This window comes from Xenopus tropicalis, chromosome 3 (assembly GCF_000004195.4).
Source record: "Xenopus tropicalis strain Nigerian chromosome 3, UCB_Xtro_10.0, whole genome shotgun sequence".
NCBI lineage: Eukaryota > Metazoa > Chordata > Amphibia > Anura > Pipidae > Xenopus > Xenopus tropicalis.
In genome coordinates, this window is record NC_030679.2 from 18,937,227 (window position 1) to 18,961,898 (window position 24,672).

At 37.3% G+C, this 24,672-nt stretch overlaps 1 protein-coding gene across 6 annotated transcripts in view; it reads right to left on the reverse strand.

Annotated features, from left to right (window-relative positions):
• Positions 1 to 76: 76 nt before the first annotated feature.
• The window catches only part of ntf3 (neurotrophin 3), a 40,890-nt gene continuing 16,294 nt past the window's right edge, over positions 77 to 24,672 (reverse strand). For 3 of the 6 annotated variants that reach the window (XM_012959007.3, XM_012959008.3, XM_012959009.2), the window contains exons 2-3: positions 10,904 to 11,007; positions 77 to 1,833 (exon numbers count right to left, since the gene is read on the reverse strand). In XM_012959007.3, the coding sequence (XP_012814461.1) occupies positions 1,030 to 1,833; positions 10,904 to 10,924 (825 nt within the window). In that variant the 5' untranslated portion in view covers positions 10,925 to 11,007 and the 3' untranslated portion in view covers positions 77 to 1,029. The remainder of the gene's footprint in view (positions 1,834 to 10,903; positions 11,008 to 24,672) is intronic. The other 3 variants (XM_012959011.3, XM_031897933.1, NM_001016370.2) reach the window with 2 other exon arrangements.

Sequence of the window (24,672 nt, forward strand, 5' to 3'; positions counted from 1 at the left end):
TAGCTATTTTTAGTTCAAAAACTTGCAAATCTCGAATGTGCACTTAAAAGAAAAAAAATCAAATCTCAAAATTTGAAAGGGTACATACAACAATGCGAACATAACGCTTTAATAATCTGAGATTTACAAAACTGAAATATATTATTGACACATTTTATTCAGTGACTGTCATTTATATACTGGATAAAAGACTTTTTCCCTTTACTTAAGGTAGGAATATTTTAGCAATACATCATAGATGGAAGTTTCAGACCAAATATAACGAAACGTTAATAAAAAAAAAAAAAACCTTTTATATTGTGATGTTGAATTACCAGCACCATTCGTTTCCATTTTGGCTATAAAATAAAAAGTTCAAAATAACTTTACTACCAGAGTTGTTGAAAAAGTTGTTGGCAGTAACATGACCAATTACAAAGCAAATTGGATAGAATAAAATCTAATCTAAAAATCAATGGACCATAAACATTGCTTTAGAAACACTGTCTCAGATAAAAAGCTATGTCGATAAAACTATTCTTATATATACAAAACAAAAACACAGTAGAACAATGTTGGGGGGGGGTCTTTCCTTTGTTAACATTCATCTGTAGGGTATTTTAAATTATGTCTTTTTTTTCTCGAGGTAAAATATATTGAAATTGAATATAATGTGCATACAGTTTATACATCTCTGATATAACTGGATTTAATAGGCTTGCTTAAAAAGTCACTGGCATGAAAAATACTGGAGGAAAAATACTGACACACAAAGGTTTTGGTTTTACAGTGAAGTATATACTGCTTGCAGCAAAATCTTAAACATATTTCTTCCGGAATTACGAAAATGCCCAAGAGAAGGCAGAGGATTCTTCTCTTTCTTTTTTTTCCTTTTCTTTTTTGTTTCAAGAGGGGGCATAAAGCTTATATAAGTTTGCTGAAATTTAATAAATAAGAACATCTTATAATATATAAAACAATATAAACATTTATATGCTACATGCATATCATATAATTTAAAGTAATAATTTATAGGTTGAAACAATGCAGTTATGATCTCCCTATTTTTCTTGATAATGCACAAACGCAGGATGTGTCTATTCTTATCCACCGCCAACCCACCATTTTGTTATTTTCCGAAGTCAATGCTCTCACGTAAGTTTGTGATGTTTTACATTGGGAATTCCAGTGTTTGTCGTCAATACCACGACAGCCATTTTTGACAGGTCTTGCTTCTTTGCACCTTGTCTCATAAAAGTATTGTTTCACTGGAGAATTTCCTGTCTTAATTTCCCCCAACACAGTTACTTGGTGTCCTCGAATGTCAATGGCATTCGATTTGTCTGTAACCCACAAACTTTCACTGTCACAAACTGAATATTCACCTCTATGGCTTTTATGTTCTGCAAATCTTTTTCTCCTTGAGGTTCTGTTATTTACCACCGTTGAATGCCCAATATAATCATCCATTAGGTATAAGGGAGGAGGTTCCAAAGGAAGGCTGTCACTCAGAAGTACCCTAGGTGATTTATAGCGCCGTTGCCTCTGCTGCTTTACTAGTTCTGCTTCTAATGAGATGACAGGTTGGAAGTCTTGTTTCATATTATCATCCCCATCCAAGTCAAGAAGAATTTCTGGCTTTGGTATGGTACTTTGATGGTTTTCTTTGGTATCAACTGTCTGCTTGGAAAACTTGTTTTTCAAAAGGTCTGCTTGAATCAGTTTAATAAACAGAGAATTCATCGAGTTTTCTGGCAAATTCCTTTTATCCATGTTGGTAGCGTGGATGCCACAAAGATAAGGAAGAAACATCACACAAAACAGGATGGACATCACCCTATTCACCTGTAAGATCTGTGGGGAGACAAAATATATAAGAAATATATCATTTTTGTGAATATAAATATCACTCTTGTGACATAATTTGACTATTTACTCAGTGGTGTTAAGAACTAATTTGCACAACAGCAAAGAGCTGTTTATTCTTCATGCTGCCCTTTATTTCACTATGCCATATGCTAAACAAATTTATATTATACCATAAATTATCCTGGAAACCAGGGCTGGTTAAGTTCATCAAAGTGCCTAGATGAATCCATTATTCAAACAATTCATAAAGCTTACACACAAATATTAATTTCTCAAATAACCACTGATCATTGCTGTTAAAGGGGTTCTAAACCCAAACATAATGCTGTCCTACTGTACCCCCTAATTTTCTATAGCAGTTTCAGAAAAATACAACAAAATTCAAAAATGAGAATTCTCCCCTTTATTCTCCCCTTTATAGAGCGCTGTTAAGGCTGTTCAGTTTTGGTCTAGGGTCCAGAGAAGGGCAAATAAGCTGGTAAAGGGTATGGAAAGTCTCAGTGGAGAAGTCTACACTGGAGAAGAGATGCTTAAGAGGTGACATGATATTTATGTATAAATATATAAGGGGATCATATATTAACCTCTCTAATGCTTTATTTACCAGTAGGTCCTTCCAACAGACTCGAGGGCACCCACTCCATTTAGAAGAAGGGAGGCTCTGTTTAGATATTTGGAAAATATTTTTTACTGTGAGAGCTGTGAAGCTGTGGAATTCCCTCCCCGAATCAGTTGTACTGGCTAATACATTATATAGTTTTAAGAAGGGGATGGGTGGCTTTTTAGCAAGTGAGGGAATACAGGGTTATGGAAGATAGCTGTTAGTACAAGTTGATCCAGGGACTGGTCCGATTGCCATCTTGGAGACAGGAATGAATTTTTCCCCCTCTGCTACAAATTAGAGAGGCTTCAGATGGGGTTTTTTGCCTTCCTCTGAATCAACTAGTAGTTAGGCAGGTTATATATAGGCATTATGGTTGAACGTGATGGACGTACGTCTTTTTTCAACCTAACTTATTATGTACTGTGAGCAAGTGGCAGGGCCCAACAAGGTCAGAGCCCACCAAGCTATTGGAAAAAAAAACCTGGAAAGTTTTTTTTGTTTTTTTTAATGTTTTATTGTGCAATATTGTTTTACGAATACAACCCTGATGTTGCTGGGCTACAACCCCCAGCATGCCTTTACCTTCATAATATGCTACACTGTTCTTGGATACCTAGTCCAGCAACAGTTGAGTAATGTTTTGTTGAGCAGTGCAGCAGGATTTAGTACCTCATTTAACATATTAACCTATAGGATTGTGTTTACTAAACAGATTAACATATAATATTTATATTCACTAATGTAGGACCCTTTTGGAAGTCCAAAAGTCTGCATTTTAATTGGCATATAAATAGAGGCCTACGCATAGGGTTTATAGTACTAATGAGTTTCCCCCCTCTGGCTTTTCCCTAGCTCCAAATTCCCATATATCTCAGCTACCTAGTGAGGCTCATCTCTGAAGTAGAGTTGGCAGGGGATATAAGGAGGGTAAAACGCAACCAGGCTTAACATTCTATTTAGTCTATCTCTCTCATTTGTTCTCTCTGTTTTCAATTAAAATTTAGCAGATACTAGATAAATAGAGGCCAAACTATAGGGTTCATTGTACTAATGAGCTTTACCCTCTGGCTTATCCATAGCTCCAAATTCCAATGTATATCAGATACCTGGCGAGGCTCTTACAATAATTTCTCTGCCATAATTTTTCACTGCACTTTATTAACCTTTTCCATGCCAGGTTCCTGGCTATCCATGTGGCAGAAATGTAGATCCTAAAGCTTTGGCACAATGGTACATTCATGTTCTGCTCTTTGCAGACAAATACATAGTTGTGTTGCTCCACTAAAATGTTTCTGGACTACAACTCCTATCATTCTGCCTCATATTTTCAAAGATTATAGCATAATGGGAGCAACCAAAGAGATATTTTTGTTGAGCACATTGCACAATTCATTGTTGGCGCAATGAAACAGAGCACAATTAAAGTTTTTCTAGTTCTCAAGGGTCAGTGGCCCAACTGATCTGAAAGGATTCTTAAATAAGAATTTTTCTTGCTCGCACGCTTATCAGCACTATATCCACCTTTTTTAAAGCTGATTGCAATAGTATTGGATAGAAAAACTTTACAGTAACCTTAGTGTGTTATACAAGCAGAACATCAGGAAGTAAAGAGGGACTCTGGCTCCCCTTCATTTTTTTTTGGTACAACAATACTTTATGGGCTCATATAGTATAAAATGATTGTGTGTATTGTCTCTTTTAGCCTCACTGAAGGACCAAACCAGTTACAAACTCTGCATTACACTGTACCTAGTCCTTATTACCTTATTATAACTGCTTACCCAGCATTTGTGTCAACTACATAACAATAACCTTTTATTTATAATGTAAGCAAAATACCAAGTTCATCGTACAAAATACAACCCAAGATACGCTCCTAAAATGTATATAGAATGTATAATATTTGATTGATTGACCCCCATGAAGAAGCGTTTTATGACTCGTGGCAAACAATATTCAAAATGTTATAGCAATCTTCTTTGATATCCATATGCATTCCATCAAATAAGCTCTTACGGGGTTATGCAGATAGTATAGGGTTAGGGAGTATTTTAAAACAATGACTCCCCCAAGAAAGAAAAAAATTAATGTTTTATTTTCTATTTCCAATTCTCTTTGTCTATATGTCTAATATTGCGATTAAACAGAAGTTTGTGAAGGGGGTGGGAAGATAAACAGATTAGTGAATTGTTCTAAGGAACATGAGTGGAAATATTCTGCCTGTATACAGTAGGTATGTGCTGTACACAACTAAACTTGCAAATTCAAATTTTACAGTGTTTATGATTCTTTATATAGATTAGGTGTCTTTACTGGACTCCATATTAATACATATTAATACATGTTTCTCACAACATTGTTCTTTATGAAGTCAGAATCTAACCCGTTATATGATGTTGTCTTGTAATATCAATTTCCACTTTTATTAAATAATTCCCAGCTTTTAATTTGCACCTTGATTCTTGTCCTATTTCCAGCTTAGAAAGTGGAAGCTAAATATTCTTTGAGTAATTATTGAATGATTCCACACCAGGACATAGAGAAGATGTATTTCTATATATGTGGTTAAAACAATTTTTAATAAAGTTACACCAACTGCTCTGGCTGTCCAGTGACTAAAATGTTCATCTTCCCACTACAATGAGAAAACTCCATCACATGAGAAGAAGAGAGATCTACACAAATTTACCATAGAAGCACAGTCTGCTGTTACTCTACCATAAATTTTCACTTCAAGCCCACTTCAAGAGGAAACCTAGCGCTGGGTTATTGCAACTTGTGACCCCAACCCATACCTGACCTAAAATTGGGCAGATCTCGATCAGGTACGTCTGATTTCCGGTCGAATTGGGGACCACATCGGCTCTTTGACGCTGTATTCAATCGAACATCGCCTATGCCTGCCCTAGGGCCAAATGATCGAATTAGCCCAATATCTCCTGGGTATATCAGGATAAGATATACGGACCTCTCCAAAAGAGCAAATCTTCCTGTGTATAGGCACCTTAAGGCACGTTTCACCTCCAATAATGAGCACATTGCTTGGGTCTAGTTTGTGTTTCTGTAAATGTCAGTTACAGGGGGTATGAATTAGAATCAAGACCCACAATGCTGAATACCAGACAGCCAGTCAGACAGAGCATGAAATTCTCCATGGTGTATAGATTTTTTTGCTATGGATGCCATGGCAAAATAATTTGTGTGCAGTAAAAAACTGGGCATTCGTGGAAGAAAATGTTTGTCAACTTTAACCAGACTGATTGTGCCCCTACACGTTGTAACTACAAATTAGTAGGAGCTGTGGCATTTAAAATTTTATATGTTGGTTAAATTTGTAAAAATATTTAAAATAAGTCTAAATAAGACCATCTGTAGAATGTACTCAATTTCCTCCCTCATGATAAGCAGTCAGATTGACTGCTGTTGGATCTAGGCATGTAACAACCTATTTATGTTGTGTAAAAAATGGCAACAAACACATTGGCATAATTCGCGTGAAAAAAATGGCGTAATTGTCTTACCCGTCTTTTCTTCTGCTTACATGAAATAATGGCGTAAAATCTAGCGTTGGGACAGCAAAATTCACCATTTATTTTACACAGGTTTTTATGCCATTTTTGGAGTGAATTTCATTTTATACAGCATAATAAATAGCCCCCTAAATGGCCCACTAAACAGCCCCCTAACTGGCCCAATGATCTGTCTGTTTACTCAAGTGTATTCAGCTAAAAACCAGAAAGTGCAATCAATGAACAATTTCATAGTAGGGAATATATCTTTCCCAGCTGCTTCACAGGTTGGCAATAATCACATGACTAGTAGCTGCTTAGCACATTGCTTTAGGTCTATGATTGCGACACCTGAATCAGGCTCTCCTTGTCTTTCCACTGACATGTAAATATTCCTGGGAAGTTCCTTTTAGTGACAAGACAATTACCCCTTTTCTTATTGCAGTAAGTACAATTGTGATAATCCATCCATTTAAGGCTTTATATAAAAACATCTAACTCTTACATTCACTTTTCTGTTTTGTCAGTTGTTTTTTAAGTTCTTCAATGACCTTATCTCATGCTCTCTTGCGTCTGGGCTCTAATTTAATAAGAAAAATGCCCAACTGACCACAGCCTTCGGAGTAATGCCAACAACCCTCATTCTATCCTTTGCTGCCCACATTCCTGTACAATCTGCTATAGGCAATTCGGCCTTATACTAAGCTGCCTGACATCATTTACCGGTGCCATTCATGTCAAGAATGAGAACAACATTGGGACAAACTACACTTAACGTGATAGACTCACTATATCATCAAGGAAAAGATCATACATAAAGTAGCAAAATTCATGAAATACTTTTGCAACATTTAGGCCCTTTGCCAACACTATTACAGTTTGAGAAATCTTTTTTTCCCACACAGAATGCAAAAAGATCTCAAGTATTATTAAGGCAGAAAAATAGTAGAATACACTACCATTAGAAAGAGATTTTTCTATACCAAATACATGTGAACCAATAGATATTATCTATTTGATATTGGACAACTCAAATTTAGACATTCTGATTTCAGTGAAAAACATGGGCATGCAAAAAGTTAATACCATATGACCTTCTGCAGAAAAACCCCTTAAAAAATGACAAGTGGCTGGCAAAACAATGGATTAAAGCAAAAGAAGAGTAGAGTATAAAGGATATGTCCCATAAAGTATGAGCCATTAACATAGGGTTTGCAAAGGAACATAGTTTTCTCTGTATGAGAACCAACTCACTGATCATTTCACTATACATCTTTTACTTGTGCTTATATGTCATTGACCTTGCAATTTTTTTGGTTAACTCCCATTGTATATTTAGAATGGCCACCCTACAGACACCATCTCTGACACCATCAATCTGAATTAGTTCATTGGTTTGTGGGAATGAGATTGGTTATTGTATAGTTAGTGCTTGTGATTTAAGTTGAAGCTGCTTAGCTTGAAGGCTTTCAAGACTACCTATCTTTCTTGCATATTTCTACTGTTTCTAAAAGGCCTCTGTAAGATATCTGAAATTTCCTGAATTCTTTTAATTTTATCTAGTATAAGTAAATCTAAAGCAACTGGACTTGCTAAGTAATTAGTGAAGATGTTGCACTACTCATCCAAGCAGCTTCTTCAGTTCAAGTGACTGTGCCATTGTGATTGGATTAGTGGAAGAGTTTATATGCTGAGGACTTCCCATACCAGTTAGTTGAACTGAAGAAGCTGCTCGGATGAGTAGTGAAACATCTTCAATGATTACTTAGCAAGTCCAGATGCTTTAGATTTACCAATACTAGATATATCATGACCTGGATGCATTAAAATCTTCATAGTCATACTTTCAGTTTCGGTTGTGAGCAAGAAATGCAGCAGATAAACTTTAAAGATCTTCCTAATACAGCTATTGGCTGGAACAACATTTGCAACACTTCATAAGCAGACCAGATTTCTTTATAGGAGATTCATATTTCTTTTAAAGGGGATGGAAATGCTGTTCTTCTGATATGGCTTTACCAAATGCTGTCAGATAACCAGCAAACGCAATATATCAGGATTAAACATCTTTAGCCTAGAAAAATCAGGCTCATATCCAAGAAACTTTTCAAATGAAAAAATAAATTGTAAATACAAAGTGAAGACAATCTTAGTTTCCCTTAGAGTGAATGAACTGAAATAACTATAACATTATAACAAAAAAAAATTGTCTAGAATCCTCTTCTGCTAGAATTCATGTGGTGCCCTCTGAGTTTTGCTTTCTCAGTATTGCTCCCTATCTGTACTGTCAAATCCCATAATGGACTTGAAAGGATTTTTTAGGTGAGGAATTAGTGTTTGGTAATTATAAAGCGGAATCCCCCGCTCTCTCTTCTTCCTTACTCACACGTCAGGGATTTCCAGTCTATTTTGAGGATGCGGAGGCTGTCCTACCACAAATAGCTCCAGCGAGAAGGTCTTCATAATGGCACTGCATTAGAGTATAATATGGCAAAGGCACCTATATAACTTATACTAAATTAGCCCTCAGTAATTAAAGATCTCTGCTTAAAGGAGAGGCCATTTCTTGGTAGCTTAATGCACAGAATGTCATAATGTCCTATATATATTGATAATAGGTGGGTGCAGAGAATCTTACTCTTACTCCGTATATTTTACACAGCTTTATATGCCGTTTTTTCAGCGAATTCACTTTACACAGCAGAAAATGCACAGCAGAAAATTTGCGAAATGGTAAAAATGTTGCGCGGCAATAAAATTTTTCTGGGCGTCATTTTTTTTACGTGCGCGAACATTTTTTGGATACGTGTAATTTTTTTTACGCGGGTGACAATTTTTAGACACGGGCGACAATGATTTGATTCTCTGCAAACTTTTCAACAGCGAATTATGTCACCCTTTACACGAAATAATCCATCAATGGTGTAACGCGGAAATACACTGTGAATTCATGCCTGGCCAATTATTTTGCCCATCACTACTCTCAGTTTTTCAGTATTTTTTATAAACTGTACAATCTTAGTATGTGGGTCCTTCAACTGAGCTATTAACCAGCCAACCTTTATTTTCACCATCAGGTGAGGTGTAAAACAAGAGCAACCAATTACCAGTTCTATTGTATGTGATTTATTACACAATAAAGAGACTCTATAAACAAATCAACAAGCTACCAACCATACAGTACAACTCTGTCAACAAAATAGTCTTTGTTTTTGCCTTAAAACGTTTTTCATTATTTAATGCAAGGGATTATCTAAATTTATTTGTATATTACGGTTACATAAATACTTAATTAATCAATCTAAATGAATGATTATATTACTTTAATAAGGGATTATCTTTATTTATATTTTTTATTTGTAATTTAGAAATAAAAGCAGTGTCTTTAATTAAAATGATTGTATTCATTATTTCACTAAAGAAATTTGTTTAATTATTTGTAACAATTCTTTCATAAATTATATTTTAATGACCTAATGAAATGGATTAAATTATTATTTTTTTTTAATTTAATTTTGAAATTTCACATGGGGCTAGACATATTCTTTATTTCTCAGGGTGCCACATGTGACCTGTGCTCTGATAAACTTCAGTCACACTTTACTGCTGCGCTGCACGTTCAGTGTCGGACTGGCCCACCAGGATACCAGGAAAACTCCTGGTGGGCCCAGGTGTAAGTGGGCCCTCCTGCTCCTGACCATTCGGCCTGTTTCATTGTTATTCCCTATTTTTAAATGGGAAGAAAGTGGAAAAATAAATGCTAGCATGTAAACAAAAGAGCCTAGGAGAATAAAGAGGTTGGGTGAGTAAAAGAGAAAAAATAGTCTAGAAAGTGGGCCTAGGGTCCAAGGTTTTCTGGTGGGCCCCTGAGTTCCCATTCCAACACTGTGCACGTTGGAGTGATATCCCCCCCCTCCCAGCAGCCAATCAGAAGAACAATGAAAAGGGAGCAAGATAGCAGCTCCCAGTAGATATCACAATAGCACTCAATAGTAAGAAATCCAGGTCCAACTTGGGACTCCTCCAGTTATGGGAGTAGGAGAAACAATAGGTTACCTGAAAGCAGTTCTAATGTGTAGGGCCAGCTCCTTCTGAAAGCTCAGACTCAGGCACAATGCACTGAGATGGCACCTACACACCAATATTACAGCTAAAAATACATTTATGGTTCAAGAATAACATTTTAAATGGTAGAGTGAATTATTTGCTACGTAAACAGTGTAAAAAATATAAAAAAAATAAAAAGTATACTATAAAAATCATGACAGAATCCCTTTTATTTAATTATTTTTTAGGTATGGGGATCTAAATTACAGAAAGATCCCTTATGCAGAAAACCACGGGTCTCAAACATTCTGGATACAGTCCCATACCTGTACTGATTAAATTATCAGTAGTACTCTGTAAATTAAACACTAATTTTGATGATATCAACCTTATAAAGAGTAGGAAAGAAGACATGGGGTTTTGAATGAAAAAAAGCCAAGTTCTGTTCCAAAGCTAACTCATTGTAACTGCTATAAAGTCACGTCATCCCCCCAAACTTCAAATAGATTATAAATTCAGGGGCAGGTGTTTACTTTTAAAGTGAGGTCAAACTGTTTTTCATACACAGCACCATTCCCATCAGTTTGAATTGCTGTAATTCATAATAAACTGGCCAAAGTTCTGCCAAAAAAAAAACCTTGAAAATAGGCAGCACTGCTATTCGTGGGACAACCATAAAAATAGCTGAAATGTTATTCTGCTAATGATTAAGGAACGAGCCCATAAGTTGCTGCACTAATATCTAATGAGCAGCTTGCACGATAAGCCCTGGGAATATTCAGCAACATCAGGAAAATGGTCAAACCATTCCAAATCAATCACATTGTTCCAGGGGTGTAGATATGCATATATATTTATATATAAAACAACAGTCTATAAATGTTTCTTGCCTCACCACAGATTCTTCTTTTCCCATGTGAATTAAGCCTGTCTTCAGATGTTCTTCAGAAATTTGGATTCATTCTTTATTCCAGACCCTGAACTTCCTCCAGGAATAACCTGCAATGTACAATATACCCCTGGTAATTTATACAGATATTTGACTAACTATACAAAAGCTTAGTTCTATTTTTATTGATTAGTATTGTTTTTGCTTTTTTCAGCAACTAATGTGTAGGTATACTCTAGTATAATTATATCTTGGTTATTTATACATTCAAGAGGCATAAATTACTGTGTATAAACATATATAGATTCACACTTATCAGTGGGATCTCCCATATCGCCTGCAGTCCCCAAGAGAATCACCCATAACACATCTGGTACGGCCAAATACATTCTATTTTTATCTTATAATTAGGATTGTTCTTTACAAAACCATAGGGAAACCCAAATCTGCAAAGATCCAGTGAAAGTTATACTGCAAATGTGTAAATGCAAAGATCCAAAGAAGAAGATCCACCCCCATTGAGGTAAAAGCAATGAAGTGGTAACTTGTGACAAGGATCCCCTACTGGCATACAATATTAAGATCATTTGACACAAATCATCTTTTCATCCTTTTCATAAAATATAGTACTCATTTACAATACCCCAGACAGTGCGCAAAGTGCAGAAAAAAAAAAAGGCATGCTCGGAACCCAGATTCATAAATGACCCATAATATGTCTAGGCATAAAGCATTCCTTTTTATTCACTTGGCAAACCTTCATGACCATATACTCCAGTGCCATTCAGTTAGTTATTTCAAGGATGCACCGTGCTCCAGTGCTATGCAGCTTAATGACATACATGCTAGCGGCATCTCACCACCCACTACCTGCCCTGTCTGCATGTAGTATTGATTAACACAGGCAGCAATGCATTTAGACCGTGGTGCAGCCCTTTGTTTTCCATTCTAGGATCACAAAGTACTAAGCATTAGGGCACAACCCAAGGTTTCATGGGCAAGATGAGAAAGAAAGAATGCATGTTTCCCTATACATGGGAAATGAGTCCAATTGTACCATATGACCTTTCTACACCTCAAATGCTTAAAAAATGCACCTATTTTCTCTCCAGTAATTCAATTCTTGATCCCTCACAGTCTGACTTCCATCCAAAACCTCAGTATGTAGCAGTTTTGCACACTGTTTGGTAATGATCTTGGCCTATTCTTCCAGGCATCTTGTTCCAGGTAATCCAAGTTAATTAAATTACACCTCTATTTTCAAAACATGCCATACATTCTTAACTGGGTTAAGATTGAGGCTTTGACTAGACCATTATCAAACATTAATCTTTCTGTCCTTGAGTCCCTCTAGCAGAGGCTGCATATATGGTGACTGACAGGGCTTGCTTCATTGAATGTTCTGTTTCAGCAAAACATAAGGGTACTGGAGTGCTCAAGAAAAGGAAAGTGAAAGTCCTACAATGGGCCAGTCTAATGCCGGATCTGAGTCTGTACTATATAAATAATAATAATAATAATAATAATAATAATAATAATAATAATAATAATAATAATAATAATAATAATAATAATAATAATCTAGTATTAATATTTAAACCATGTTTTATAACTTGCATGTGTATGTCTATTTAATTTCTGTTTATTTTACTAAACAATTAGCAAAAGCATGCAGACTTCCAGGGAAGCAGAGTAAGAGCAGTTTACATTGTATAGTAATGGATCCTGCACCGATAGCTATAGAAAAATGGATATTCGACTCACCACAGCAATTTTACTTTCCAGCTGCATCTCATTGATCCATAGCACATGCACTATTCTGACCAGCACAAACATTTCAACCATGTTGTCTCCTTATCCTGCTTTATTCGATAACATATGTATGCTTCTTGTTACTTCTAACCTCATAGCCTGTACCACTGATCTAACCTTACTTTTGCCCTGTTTTTACTAACCATTTCAACATCTACATTTTGATTGCTATTTTTAATCCGCATTTAAATTATAATCTCTTCTACTTAGGGAGGGAAAACACTTGCCTCTTAATACTTATGTGAGAATTTACAATGTACAAAATGACGTTAGTGCAAGATTTTCAATTGCACAGCTTAGAAAGGACATTAGAGCTGTAACCAACCAGCAATAAGGGGTGCAATACTGAGCTGCACAGAGACTATGCACATAGGGGCAGGCTAGCGAGGGCCATCAGGAGCTCACTAGCTTGTGTGCCTGAATAACAAGCAAGCTAGGGGTCCCCACCACCTGCCCTCTCTGAATGCAGTGCTGATTAACACTCAGCAGCCCTTTGTTTTCCATTGTAGAGCACAAAGTACTGAACTTCAGGACACAGCCCATGAATTAGTGTGCAAGGTGACAATTTTTGCACTTTGCCCCATAAATGGTAAATTAGTCCTATTGTCCCAAAAGACTCCTTCCTTTATCTACCAACATGCTTAACCTGCATCTATTCTCTCTCCAGCAACTCCATTTTTGGTTCCTCATGGTCTGGCTTGCACTCTAAAGCTTTTTCACTGAATTGACCAATGGCTTACTCTAAGACAAATTCGACTTGTACTAATCCTTTTTAAAGAATCTTTCACTGCTCTGTGGATTGAGCATATGTTAAAGATAATAAAACTGCCCACAAAAATGTGTACTTTATCTGTAGCTTTCCATACCCCTAATAGAAATGACTTCATGTAATATTTTCTTCTTATCTTTTGCCTTTATCTAATGTTAATAAAAAAGCATTTAATTTTACTTGAAAACAAAGTTGTGTGGTTTGGAAACAAATGTTCCACTTACTGATTTAAATGTTATTGGCACTTTTTGTGCTTGCTTTTAGGGAAATTTATTTCCTGGTAGTCACCTGACTATTTCTGTTTGCTTATTGGCATCTTACCTTATAGGTATTTCATATATAAGAGAATATATTATTTATATCTATTGATATGAAGGTGTTAGTGGCTCAGTCTGGCCCTTTAGACTTGCTTAGACTAACTACTACTGTTTGAGGCTTCTTTACAACCTCCCACATTTTAAAGCAGAAACTTCATTCCAAATGTGTCTTCAATTTTTTGGCAATAATATGTTTTTATTTTTAATTGAACCTCTGGGTGTGTTATGTTTTTGTATACTCTTATGGCACTGTATTAATATAAACTGTAGGGTGTAAATGGAATGCTTCACAGTATTTTTAGTGTATTTTATTAATATAGCTTTACAATATTTTGAAGCACTTTACTGAGATTATACATAATTCACTGGCGTGGTAGGGCCCCTATCATATTTACATGCTAGGGAAATTTTATTAGAACCCAGTATAAAAATTCCTTGCAGATAGTACTCTGGTGGGAAACTAACCTTGCAAGGCAACCTAGCTCAAAGGAGAACTAAAGCACAACAAAGAATTGGGCTGGAAACACTATAGCTTACATTTTGGCTTCTTTACCAAGAACACCACAGCACTTTAAAATTGCCTAATAAGATGCATGCATTGGTAGCCATATCTTTTCTGCTCATGTACTACACAAACTAGTACATTCTGCATCAGAATTTATAAAGAACAAGCCTTTATGACTTTGCTTTCTGTTCGTGTTTTGAGGATTTGAGACAACACAAACCTAAGTTCCTCAACAGAAGCCTAACAAGATCCAACATGTGCTTCTGTGCACAAATTTACTGTATAGGGCTGCACAGCATCGGAATGCCACAAACTGCATGCCACTGCACTAATGGATGTCATTGGGAACTGTAAGCAGGAAATACAATGTCTCCAAAACACTAACCCACATATGCAATAAAAGGCAGTAAGTTTGCCCAGGAGCAGTAATCCATAGCAACCAATAAGATGTGTGCTTTGAAACAGGTGACCAGTAAATACTACTTGCTTATTGATTTGTGCCTGGGCAAACTTAGTGTCTTTTATTACACAACCCCTAAAATGTGTCATAATCCTAAATTTAAGTGAAAATGGCCTTTTGTTAGTGATGAGTGAATCTGTCCTGTTTGCGAAACAGCAAAAATGTCATGTGCGTCAAAAATATGACGCCGTGAATCCATGCCTGCCGAATTATTTCGCCCATCATATGACTCAACCATAGCTATAAGGATATGTGTGGGGATATTCCCCACAAACGACTGCTTTCTAAGCTAAGGTCTATTGGTCTTAGTGAAGTCGTTTGCACATGGATAGAAAACTGGCTACAGGATCGGGTACAGAGGGTGGTTTTTAATGGCACATTCTCTACTTGGAGTAAGGTTCTCAGTGGGGTCCCTCAGGGTTCTGTACTGGGTCCACTTTTGTTTAATTTGTTCATAAATGACTTAGGGGAGGGTATTATGAGTAATGTATCAGTGTTTGCAGATGACACAAAACTCTGCAGACCAGTCAATTCTATCCAGGATGTGACATCCCTGCAGCAGGATCTTGACCAACTGGCAATCTGGGCAGCTAAGTGGCAGATGAGATTTAATGTGGATAAATGTAAGGTCATGCACCTGGGATGTAAAAATATGCAAGCCCCGTATAACCTTAATGGGACTGCACTAGGCAAATCCATAATGGAGAAGGATCTTGGAGTCCTTGTAGATAATAAACTTGGCTGTAGCAAGCAATGCCAGGCAGCAGCTGCAAGGGCAAACAAGGTTCTGAGCTGTATTAAAAGGGGTATAGATTCACGGGAGGAGGGGGTTATTCTTCCCCTTTACAGAGCACTGGTAAGGCCCCATCTAGAATATGCTGTTCAGTTTTGGTCTCCAGTGCTCAAACGGGACATTATTGAGCTAGAGAGGGTCCAGAGAAGGGCAACTAAGCTGGTAAAGGGTATGGAAAGTCTCAGTTATGAAGAAAGACTGGCCAAGTTGGGTCTGTTTACACTGGAGAAGAGGCGCTTAAGAGGTGACATGATAACTATGTATAAATATATAAGGGGATCATATAATAACCTCTCTAATGTTTTATTTACCAGTAGGTCCTTCCAACGGACACGAGGGCACCCACTCCGTTTAGAAGAAGGGAGGTTCCATTTAAATATTCGGAAAGGATTTTTTACAGTGAGAGCTGTGAAGTTGTGGAATTCCCTCCCCGAATCAGTCGTACTGGCTGATACATTATATAGCTTTAAGAAGGGGCTGGATGGATTCTTAGCAAGTGAGGGAATACACGGTTATGGGAGATAGCTCTTAGTACAAGTTGATACAGGGACTGGTCCGATTGCCATCTTGGAGTCAGGAAGGAATTTTTTCCCCTCTGAGGCAAATTAGAGAGGCTTCAGATGGGGTTTTTTGCCTTCCTCTGGATCAACTTGTAGTTAGGCAGGTTAGGTATAGGCATTATGGTTGAACTTGATGGACGTATGTCTTTTTTCAACCCAACTTACTATGTTACTATGTTACTATGTTACTATGTTGATATTTTACCCTCTGAAACTTAACCCTACCTGAGCTTTACCACCCTTCAGCAGATACTTCCCCTACCCCTAATATTCATCTCTGCTTAATAAAAAAAAAAATTAAATACAAAAACATGGGAAATTATCTTTTTTCCCACAGAATGCTCTTAACTTGCACCAGAAACCTAATTATGTAAGGCAGCTATCCCCCCAACCCATCCTATCTTTAGTTGTTTTTTTAACAAAACCAAAGCTTGCCAATGTGGTTTTGTGATATGGTCGAGTCCATTAAGTCTTGTTCTGATAGCAAAATTTTGTCAGATTCGCTGTTCTTTATATCTAATCTCAGGATGACAGTGTTATAAAGCAGCCCTGATATCCTACTCATTTATCTGGATCAAAACCATGTTCACATTAATAAAATGCTTGAAAAACGATGTCCCAAATATGAAACATGATCGCTGGTGCTGCACGGGGAAAGCTGTTAGAGCATTTGACATGCTAAACATATCTGACCTTTTCTTAGGCCGGGACGATGATTAGCTTGGTTTCTCATGGGAACCTGTACCAGAGTCATCTTCTAGATTGCGACTCCACTTGTCAACACTACATAATGCAACCCATTCTTCTTTTTGTCTGGGACAGACTGTTACTAACTGTAAACTATTTTATAAACAGGACAAAAAAAAGTCTTTATAAGTGGACAGATCTATGAGACTAAGCTGAAGAACCTATAGATCACTGGCAATCTTATCTAGCTAAAAAAGAAAAGTGCCAGCATTATTATTATTAGTGATGAGTGATTTTTTTCACCAGGCATGGATTCACTTAAAAATCCACATTTTACCAATGGCAAAAAAAGTCTTGTGGTTGCTTCAAAAAAAGTCATGGTTGCGTCAAAAAAGTCGGGGTCACTTCAAGAAAAGGTCATAGCTGCATTTCGCTAATTTTTCAGAAGTTTCAGACAGATTCGCTCATTGCTAGTTATAATTCTCTTTTTGTAAAACAAGAAATTCATGGTGCCATCTAAGGTGAAATACTGATACATTTTTGTTGGTTACTATGACAAACTAGTTAGAGATCTAAGAGGATTCTCCACTGAGAAACAGAAGTGCAGACTTGGGGGCTGATTTATCAAAGTCCGAATATCGGATCTTAAGAAGTACGATTGCAAAAAATTCATTCATGTTCATGATTTTGGAAGCCTCCCATAGGACTCAATGGCACTCTGCAGCTCCAACCCGGCCCAAGGAAAGTCTCCCATAGGGCTCAATGGCACTCTGCAGCTCCAACCCGGCCCAAGGAAAGTCTCCCATAGGGCTCAATGGCACTCTGCAGCTCCAACCTGGCCCAAGGAAAGTCTCCCATAGGGCTCAATGGCACTCTGCAGCTCCAACCCGGCCCAAGGAAAGTCTCCCATAGGGCTCAATGGCGCTCTGCAGCTCCAACCGGCCAAAGGAAAGTCATGATACCGAAACTTGAATGAATTCCAAAACTTTCGTACTCATTGTGACAAATACGATTTTGTCTCACAAATTGACGCAAAGCACTAAAAAGTTGCAGAAATTAACAAAAGTATTGTAGAAAATATGCACAGTTTTAAAACTTAGAAAAAATAAAAAATTTTAGCATTCGGACTCAATCATACTTTAATGAATTGGCCCCAGAGTGTTGATCAGGTAGAAGAAATATGATTAATCCAGTGTCGCTTTACTCAAATGTTGCTGGACTATACTGCCCAGTATACTACAACATATTACCAATGTTTAAAGCATGCTGGGGGCTGCCATCTATCTTTCTGCCTCAATCTTTACCCTAGCTCCATGTTGCAGCCTGCCCATGTTAGCAACCCTCTAACTGGCATGACACAATGATGCACTTGTTAACAGACATTTCGGAGGTTGTAGGTGAGGACACCTTTGGACCTCCCCCACCCCTCATGTATTTTTCAGGTCAGAGAGCAAGGCTGACAAAACATAGCAGATTGCATCTTGCAACACCTATACATAATAATTGACCCCTTATATGTCATGTTACACAGACCTCCCAACCACTGTGAGCATGCTCATGATATAAACTGGGCGTGGCCAGGTGTTTCAGGCTTGGCCGGGGTGTTCTAAGGGCATGGCCAAAACCCTCCTGGAAATCACCTTTTTACATTTGGTGTATAGTCAAACGCAGCTGTAAATCTGGAGTGTTGTACTCTCTATTCTTGTATTAAATCTAAAGACCAAAGCTGTTTTATAGGAGAAAGAAGAACACTCAAGCGTCACCTGAACTTAAAAAGAGGTAGCACTTAGAGTTTGACAAACAAGTGCCTAATATACCAGCCATTATAGTGGCTGTATTGGAATAGGCCGTATTCTAAAGTAAATTCTTCAAGCTATGCACAATGCTCAACAAACATAAAAATAATACTGGAGTTAAATGTTGTGCTGTGTTCAAGATTGGCCCATTTTTTTACAATATACTTACAATATGCTTACTATGAAACTGTCCTGACCATTCACCATAGCATGAACTCAATAACATCCTGAATGAGGTGTTTCTGCATGTGATCGCATATACAGCAAGAGCCAAATACCCATATGCTCTCCTGCTGCCCCTCAACCCCCAAAATCTGCCTGTTCCAAGAGGACTCACCCAAACAAACGTCATTGACCACTTAGCTTAAGGGTGAGAGCTAAACATTTTAAATCTGGCCCAACAAAGTGGTATACAAATAACACGCGAAACACCATACCCATAAAACCAGTTCGCTGAAAGGTTGTAAGGGTTCAAAATGGCAACCCAAAAAAGTGTTATTTAAATAACCAGTTAGAACAGAGCAAGCTGGCCATGACCACTATTAATCATGGTACATAATCAAGTACTAAAGCTAAATTCATATAGACCATTAACATGTGGCTGACTTGTTGAAATAAAAATGAAGTTCAAACCATTTCTGCTGGAGATAATTCTTTTGGTAGTCACTTATCCTTTCCATTCAGTCTAGCTCAGTGGTAGCGGGAATTCATTAGTTCATTCATTAGTGGAGTTTGTTATGGGCTCCTCATTGGCTCATAAAAAGGTTACACTAATGTAAAACTTTTTTGTCCATGGTTACTAGATTATCTAGTTACAAGCACCTACAATGTGAGTGTGCAGGACTAGAACCATCCTGTCGCCAGTTAGAGGACTGAATTAACTATCAGGGGGCCATTTACTAACGGTTGTATTTTTTTTCTGATTCAGATTTTTTTTAGCGATAAAAGTTACAAAAAAGGCACAACTTTTTTGATATTTACTATGCAACAAAACTTGCCAAGATTATGTAGAAGTCAATAGCAGATGTCTCTTCCCTCCCCTGGAGAATCCTTTTTTGCTTCCAAACTTTAGAGGTTTTCCGACTGACAGTTTTGTTTTGTTTTTGTGACAATTTGAAAAAGTAGAGGTTTCGGTGTGACAATTCAAAAAAATTGCGCCTTTTCCCAGTTAAGGCTTTTTTGTAAATGTTTGACATTGTTAGGGTTTTAGTAAATCTGCCCTTTAGTGTTAAAAGATGATTAAAATGTTTACAGTTCAACCATTAACAGAGGCAACTCCCATGGGAAAAATTACAAAATGCGTGAAATGTACCTTCATAGAAAACGTTAAGTTAATATATACTGGTATTGTCACTTTGACACATGGCCTTTGCCACTAACACTGTGGGGTATTTTTTACCCAACGTATTGAATAGATAAACCATAAACAGTGAAGTAAATATCACTTATCAAACTAATCACTGCATTGCCACTGTTTATTGTTAGTTTCTTGAAAAAAGAGCACATATTTTCTGGCATTACCCCTCTACAGTCAGCAGCTCAAGGTAATATAAGCTGAGCTCCATGGCTTCTAGAGAAATAATGCTAATATGTAATAGAAAGAGGCATTGCTGTATGTATATAAGTAAGACGTATGCTCAAAGTTTTGAAAATTAGTTTTGTAAATCCATTCATCTTGAAACAAATGAAATGATTAAAAGCTGTAGGAAATCTTAATCTGACCTGGGTGAGAATGCATGGAATCTTGTGAACAAATGCCACCGTTTGGCAGGGAGCTTAGAAAAATTGTAGTAAATGTGTTGAAATGCCCATAGAAGGGAACTTTTCTCATAGAAGGCTTTTAGTTTTGCATGCCAGTTATACTGTTGCGCAACATTTAACCTTAAAGTGATCCTGACGCTAAAAGACTACTCACAAATACAAAATATGACTGTGTATCTATGAGTCATGTTGATCATTTTTCACTGATAGGGCTGCTTTTGTAAGTAATTGTTACTTGAAGATCCTAAACCTGACTGTTTTGCCAACCTGACTGTCCCTTCTCAACCTGTCAGTTATAGCTTCTAAAGCTAACAGACTACTGGAGCACAAATATGGCAGCCCCCTTATAAAGGAATATAGGGGAACAAATAGGTAATGTAACAACATCAGGCAAATACTTTTAAGGCATAATTGCAAATAGCATGCAAAGGCAATGTTATAATAGATGTAAAAATGCTTAATTTCTGGTGTCAGTATTTCTTTAAGTGGGGGACAAATTGCATAATTAAAAGTTATTACGACCTTTAGCAACTCTGCTGCATACATATCAAACCTATATTTTAACACAGAGACTCCAAACTGTGGGGCTCATCTTGAAGGACAATGAAGGTGACATATGTTAATTTTCTGTCCTAGATACCCCCTCGGACTGACACCCCTATGAGCCTGGAACAGTACCAACCTAAAGCATAAATAAGTTGTAATTGGGTAGAAAGCATATTTGCTCTCTTAGATACACCTAAAAATCTAGGTGAGTTAAGATGAGGTTTAGGGTACACACCATGTTGTCCTAGATATTTTCTGGACTGTGGCGGAATAACTGATACACCAATGATTTCCTATAAAAAAGTTCAAGGGGGCTTAAACCATAACAGATTTCACAGCTGTAACATTACAACTCTATAATGCAACAACACAAGAAAACTATAAATACAAATGTAAACAATGGATTTTGAAAAAACAGTGTCTACTTTGTTAATGAGTTCTGTCACTATTCAGAAACAAACAATTAAAAGCCTTGATCTGTAATCAACATATCATCAACTTCACATATACTTACGCGAGGCTTTTTCGGCGATTTCCGCAAATCGCCCCGCCGCGTCTGCCATCCCGCCGGCGACTTACATGTTCGCTGGTGGGATGGCAGGGGTAGGCAACTCGGGGAGATTAGTCGCCCGCGAACAGGGAGTTAATCGCGGGTGACTAATCTCCCCCGTGTGCCAGAGCCCTTAGAAACAACTGAGGAACCCTCTCCCCAACGCACACTATTATTTTGGTATTCAAAACTATAGTGAAATGATAAAGCACATTTTTATAGTCTAAAGGTCTTTGCTTTTCTTCCTTTAAAACTACTATTGTTTGTGTAAAGCACATTTCTATTATATAACATTCATTGCTTATGTATAAAAGTGCCTTGTTTTGCCAGCATACCTCATCACTTCTTCCACTCTGTTCTACAGATGAATATAAACAAGATACCGGAGTATAAAATTCCAGTGCTCTTTTTTTTTTTTTTTTTTTTTAATGGTTGGAGCTTTGAGGCATTTTAATGCCGGGCATGTAGCCAGGGGCCTCTTGTCTTAGAGGGTCTCACCTTAGGCTATTATTTTATTTAGGTTATTTTAACAAAGAATCAATTGAATCCAGAAACAGATGGAAAGAAGATAAGAAATTAATTAAACCCACTGGTTACGTGTCCAAGACGACTGGGTTGTGAAGGGTGGCCAGACCCACCTGACTGTGCATGAAAAAGAACATTTCATTTTGCATAGTTACATAGCTTTTTTGGTCTAAAGTGCCTGAAATTTGCACCTTGTGGCATTTAAAAAAAAATTGCAACCCCCCCCCCACATGATTTACTTGTTTCATAGAATTTTGTAGAGAACTGCCTTTTTTAATTTTTTCCCTTTGATAACTATGCCCCATTTTAGCAACCAAAAGATTTTGTTCACTAGCTAATTGATTGTGAAATGTAATACAAATAATATTATATCAAGATATATAAAGAGATACATTGAGCAAGTGAAAAAAGTCCCATTTTCGATGTTGGACCAAACACTGTGCTGTTGTTGTGTCATTTTAATACAAATTGTGATCATACATCATGTAGGATGATTTACGTTGATTGGACAATAGGAAAATTTAGCAAGTTTCCAGTCATTCCCATTTCCCAAATTGTTGGGAACCTGGGTCATGATTAATGACCAAAACCTAAGGTTACAATAAAAATTTGTGACTATATTCTTACTGTCAGTCTGTGGAATTACTATCTTTACAAGGTCTATGGTGGGATCAGACAGTTGGATTGCACTTTGCTAATGCCATAGCCCATCATAAAGAAATAAAAGTAAACTAAATGAGAAAACCCAAAGCCTGGGACACTTACAATTATCATGAGCTGTTGCAGTGTTCCAGTTTCTCTTCCCCGTACTGTTCTGGTGTGTAGATAAAGTCTTGTAAGGGTTTCTGTGCTTCGGTGACTAATATATACTTTAAAAAAAATGATTTTCTCATTACACCTGGTGTTGTTTGGTGTCATTAAATTTATATAATATAGGAGAGGCTTAATTTTGGGGTGTTAAATTAAAACTGTTAATGTCTTCAAACGAATCTGACAAGAAAGCAGTGTCGTGCTCATAAAACAATCATTTAGAGGGCATCCGGTTCAAAACAACAACACAACAGTTGAACCAAATGGTTTGTTAAAATGAATACTGCATGGTGCATTCATCTTGATATGAAAGGATAGAGGTAGCAGTTATAGTTGGACCAAACCAAAGTAGCAATAGAAGTTCACCCTATACTTATAAGTGCCATTGTTCACTGGTTGTGCAAAGCCTGAAGAAGGTTGCATGTCATCACTCTACCTTCATATCTGATCTAAGAAGGACTGCCGACATCAAACATTTGATGATTACACCAGTAAGGCTAATGTCCCATGAGAGATTAGTCGCTGCCATTTTTAAAAAGCGAGTTCCAGCGTCAAGTCGCTCATTTTATCTCTACATAGAGAAGAATATAAATCGCCAGTACCTAAACCAATGAAACTACTTCAAATCTCTTATAGCTCCGAATTGCTAAGAGACCCTTTTTCGAGCGATTTTGCAAGGAAAGAATTGTCATTCAAAACTATTGGAATCGATGAAATTAAAACCACTGGATGGGAAGTCGCTGCAATTTCCCCATTGCACTGAATGTAATTTTTAATTGTGGGCATGGAATATGACACCTGGATTTGTGGGAAATAGAATCGCTCTGTTGTGGAGATCTCTAGTAGTCACTTGTTAGGAAAAGACTCTCAGTGACTAAATCTCCCCATGGGACATTAGCATAAAGAGATGGAAATACTGTTGCTCAACCATGGTTTGCCAAATGTTGCTGCAACAATGTGCTAGGAACCATAGTTCTTCAACAAAATGGATAGGTCATGAAACCATTGCAGTTGTAATAAAAGGCAGAGGAACCTTCCCTATAATTCTTTTTTGCACCCTCTAGCATTCCAACAGAGAGATTTCCATTAAGTATCATCCCAACCAGCACTACTTTAGTATTTGGTCATCTTGTGGGTACTTAACCCTACCAGGAGGGCAGCTGTAGTGCTAGAAAGAAATCCTATGGTAATAATGAACGTATGAAACCAAGAAAAGAGAGTCAAGAATAAACAGGACAGGAAATATTGTTATGTGAAGATCACCTTTCATTAAGTGAGCTGCCAGTATTTTGGCTAAGCATCCACCTCTAAAATCCGCCTTCTACTGTGCTTAATTCCCCCTCCCCCCCAACCTAGTCCCAGGCCTGCCTCTTCTGAAAACACCCACCCCTTAATCTATTTCCTCCCTTTTTGTCCACCCTTAGCCCAACCTTGCCCCAAGCAACTAATGTGACCTACCAAATCTTACTTAAGTGCAGGTGGATGTTTCCTTTCTGTTTCCTGCCTATATAGCCTGCCCTTACTTCCCTGCCTCCTGCTCCTTACAAACTACGACTCCGATCACCCCCACCTATTAACCTCTCCAGTCCTTAGTCCATTCCCCAGTCATGTCCCCTGCAGCTCCATCTGTCCCAGTTTTGCTCTTTTGGTTTACTAAAGGATCATAAAATGCTCTGCATTGTGGGGATTTATTATTGATGCATAGGCATTGCAAAGTGCAGGCATACAACCATTGTTATTATGAAATTGGTTAACATTTATCAAAACAGACAACTCAAGCAGAGATAAATAGTAAAAGTAATAAATGCAATACAAGCTGCAAAATGGTAAGCTGTACCACAGTATTACAATTAAACCATCCCAGCAAAATATTTACATTTACAA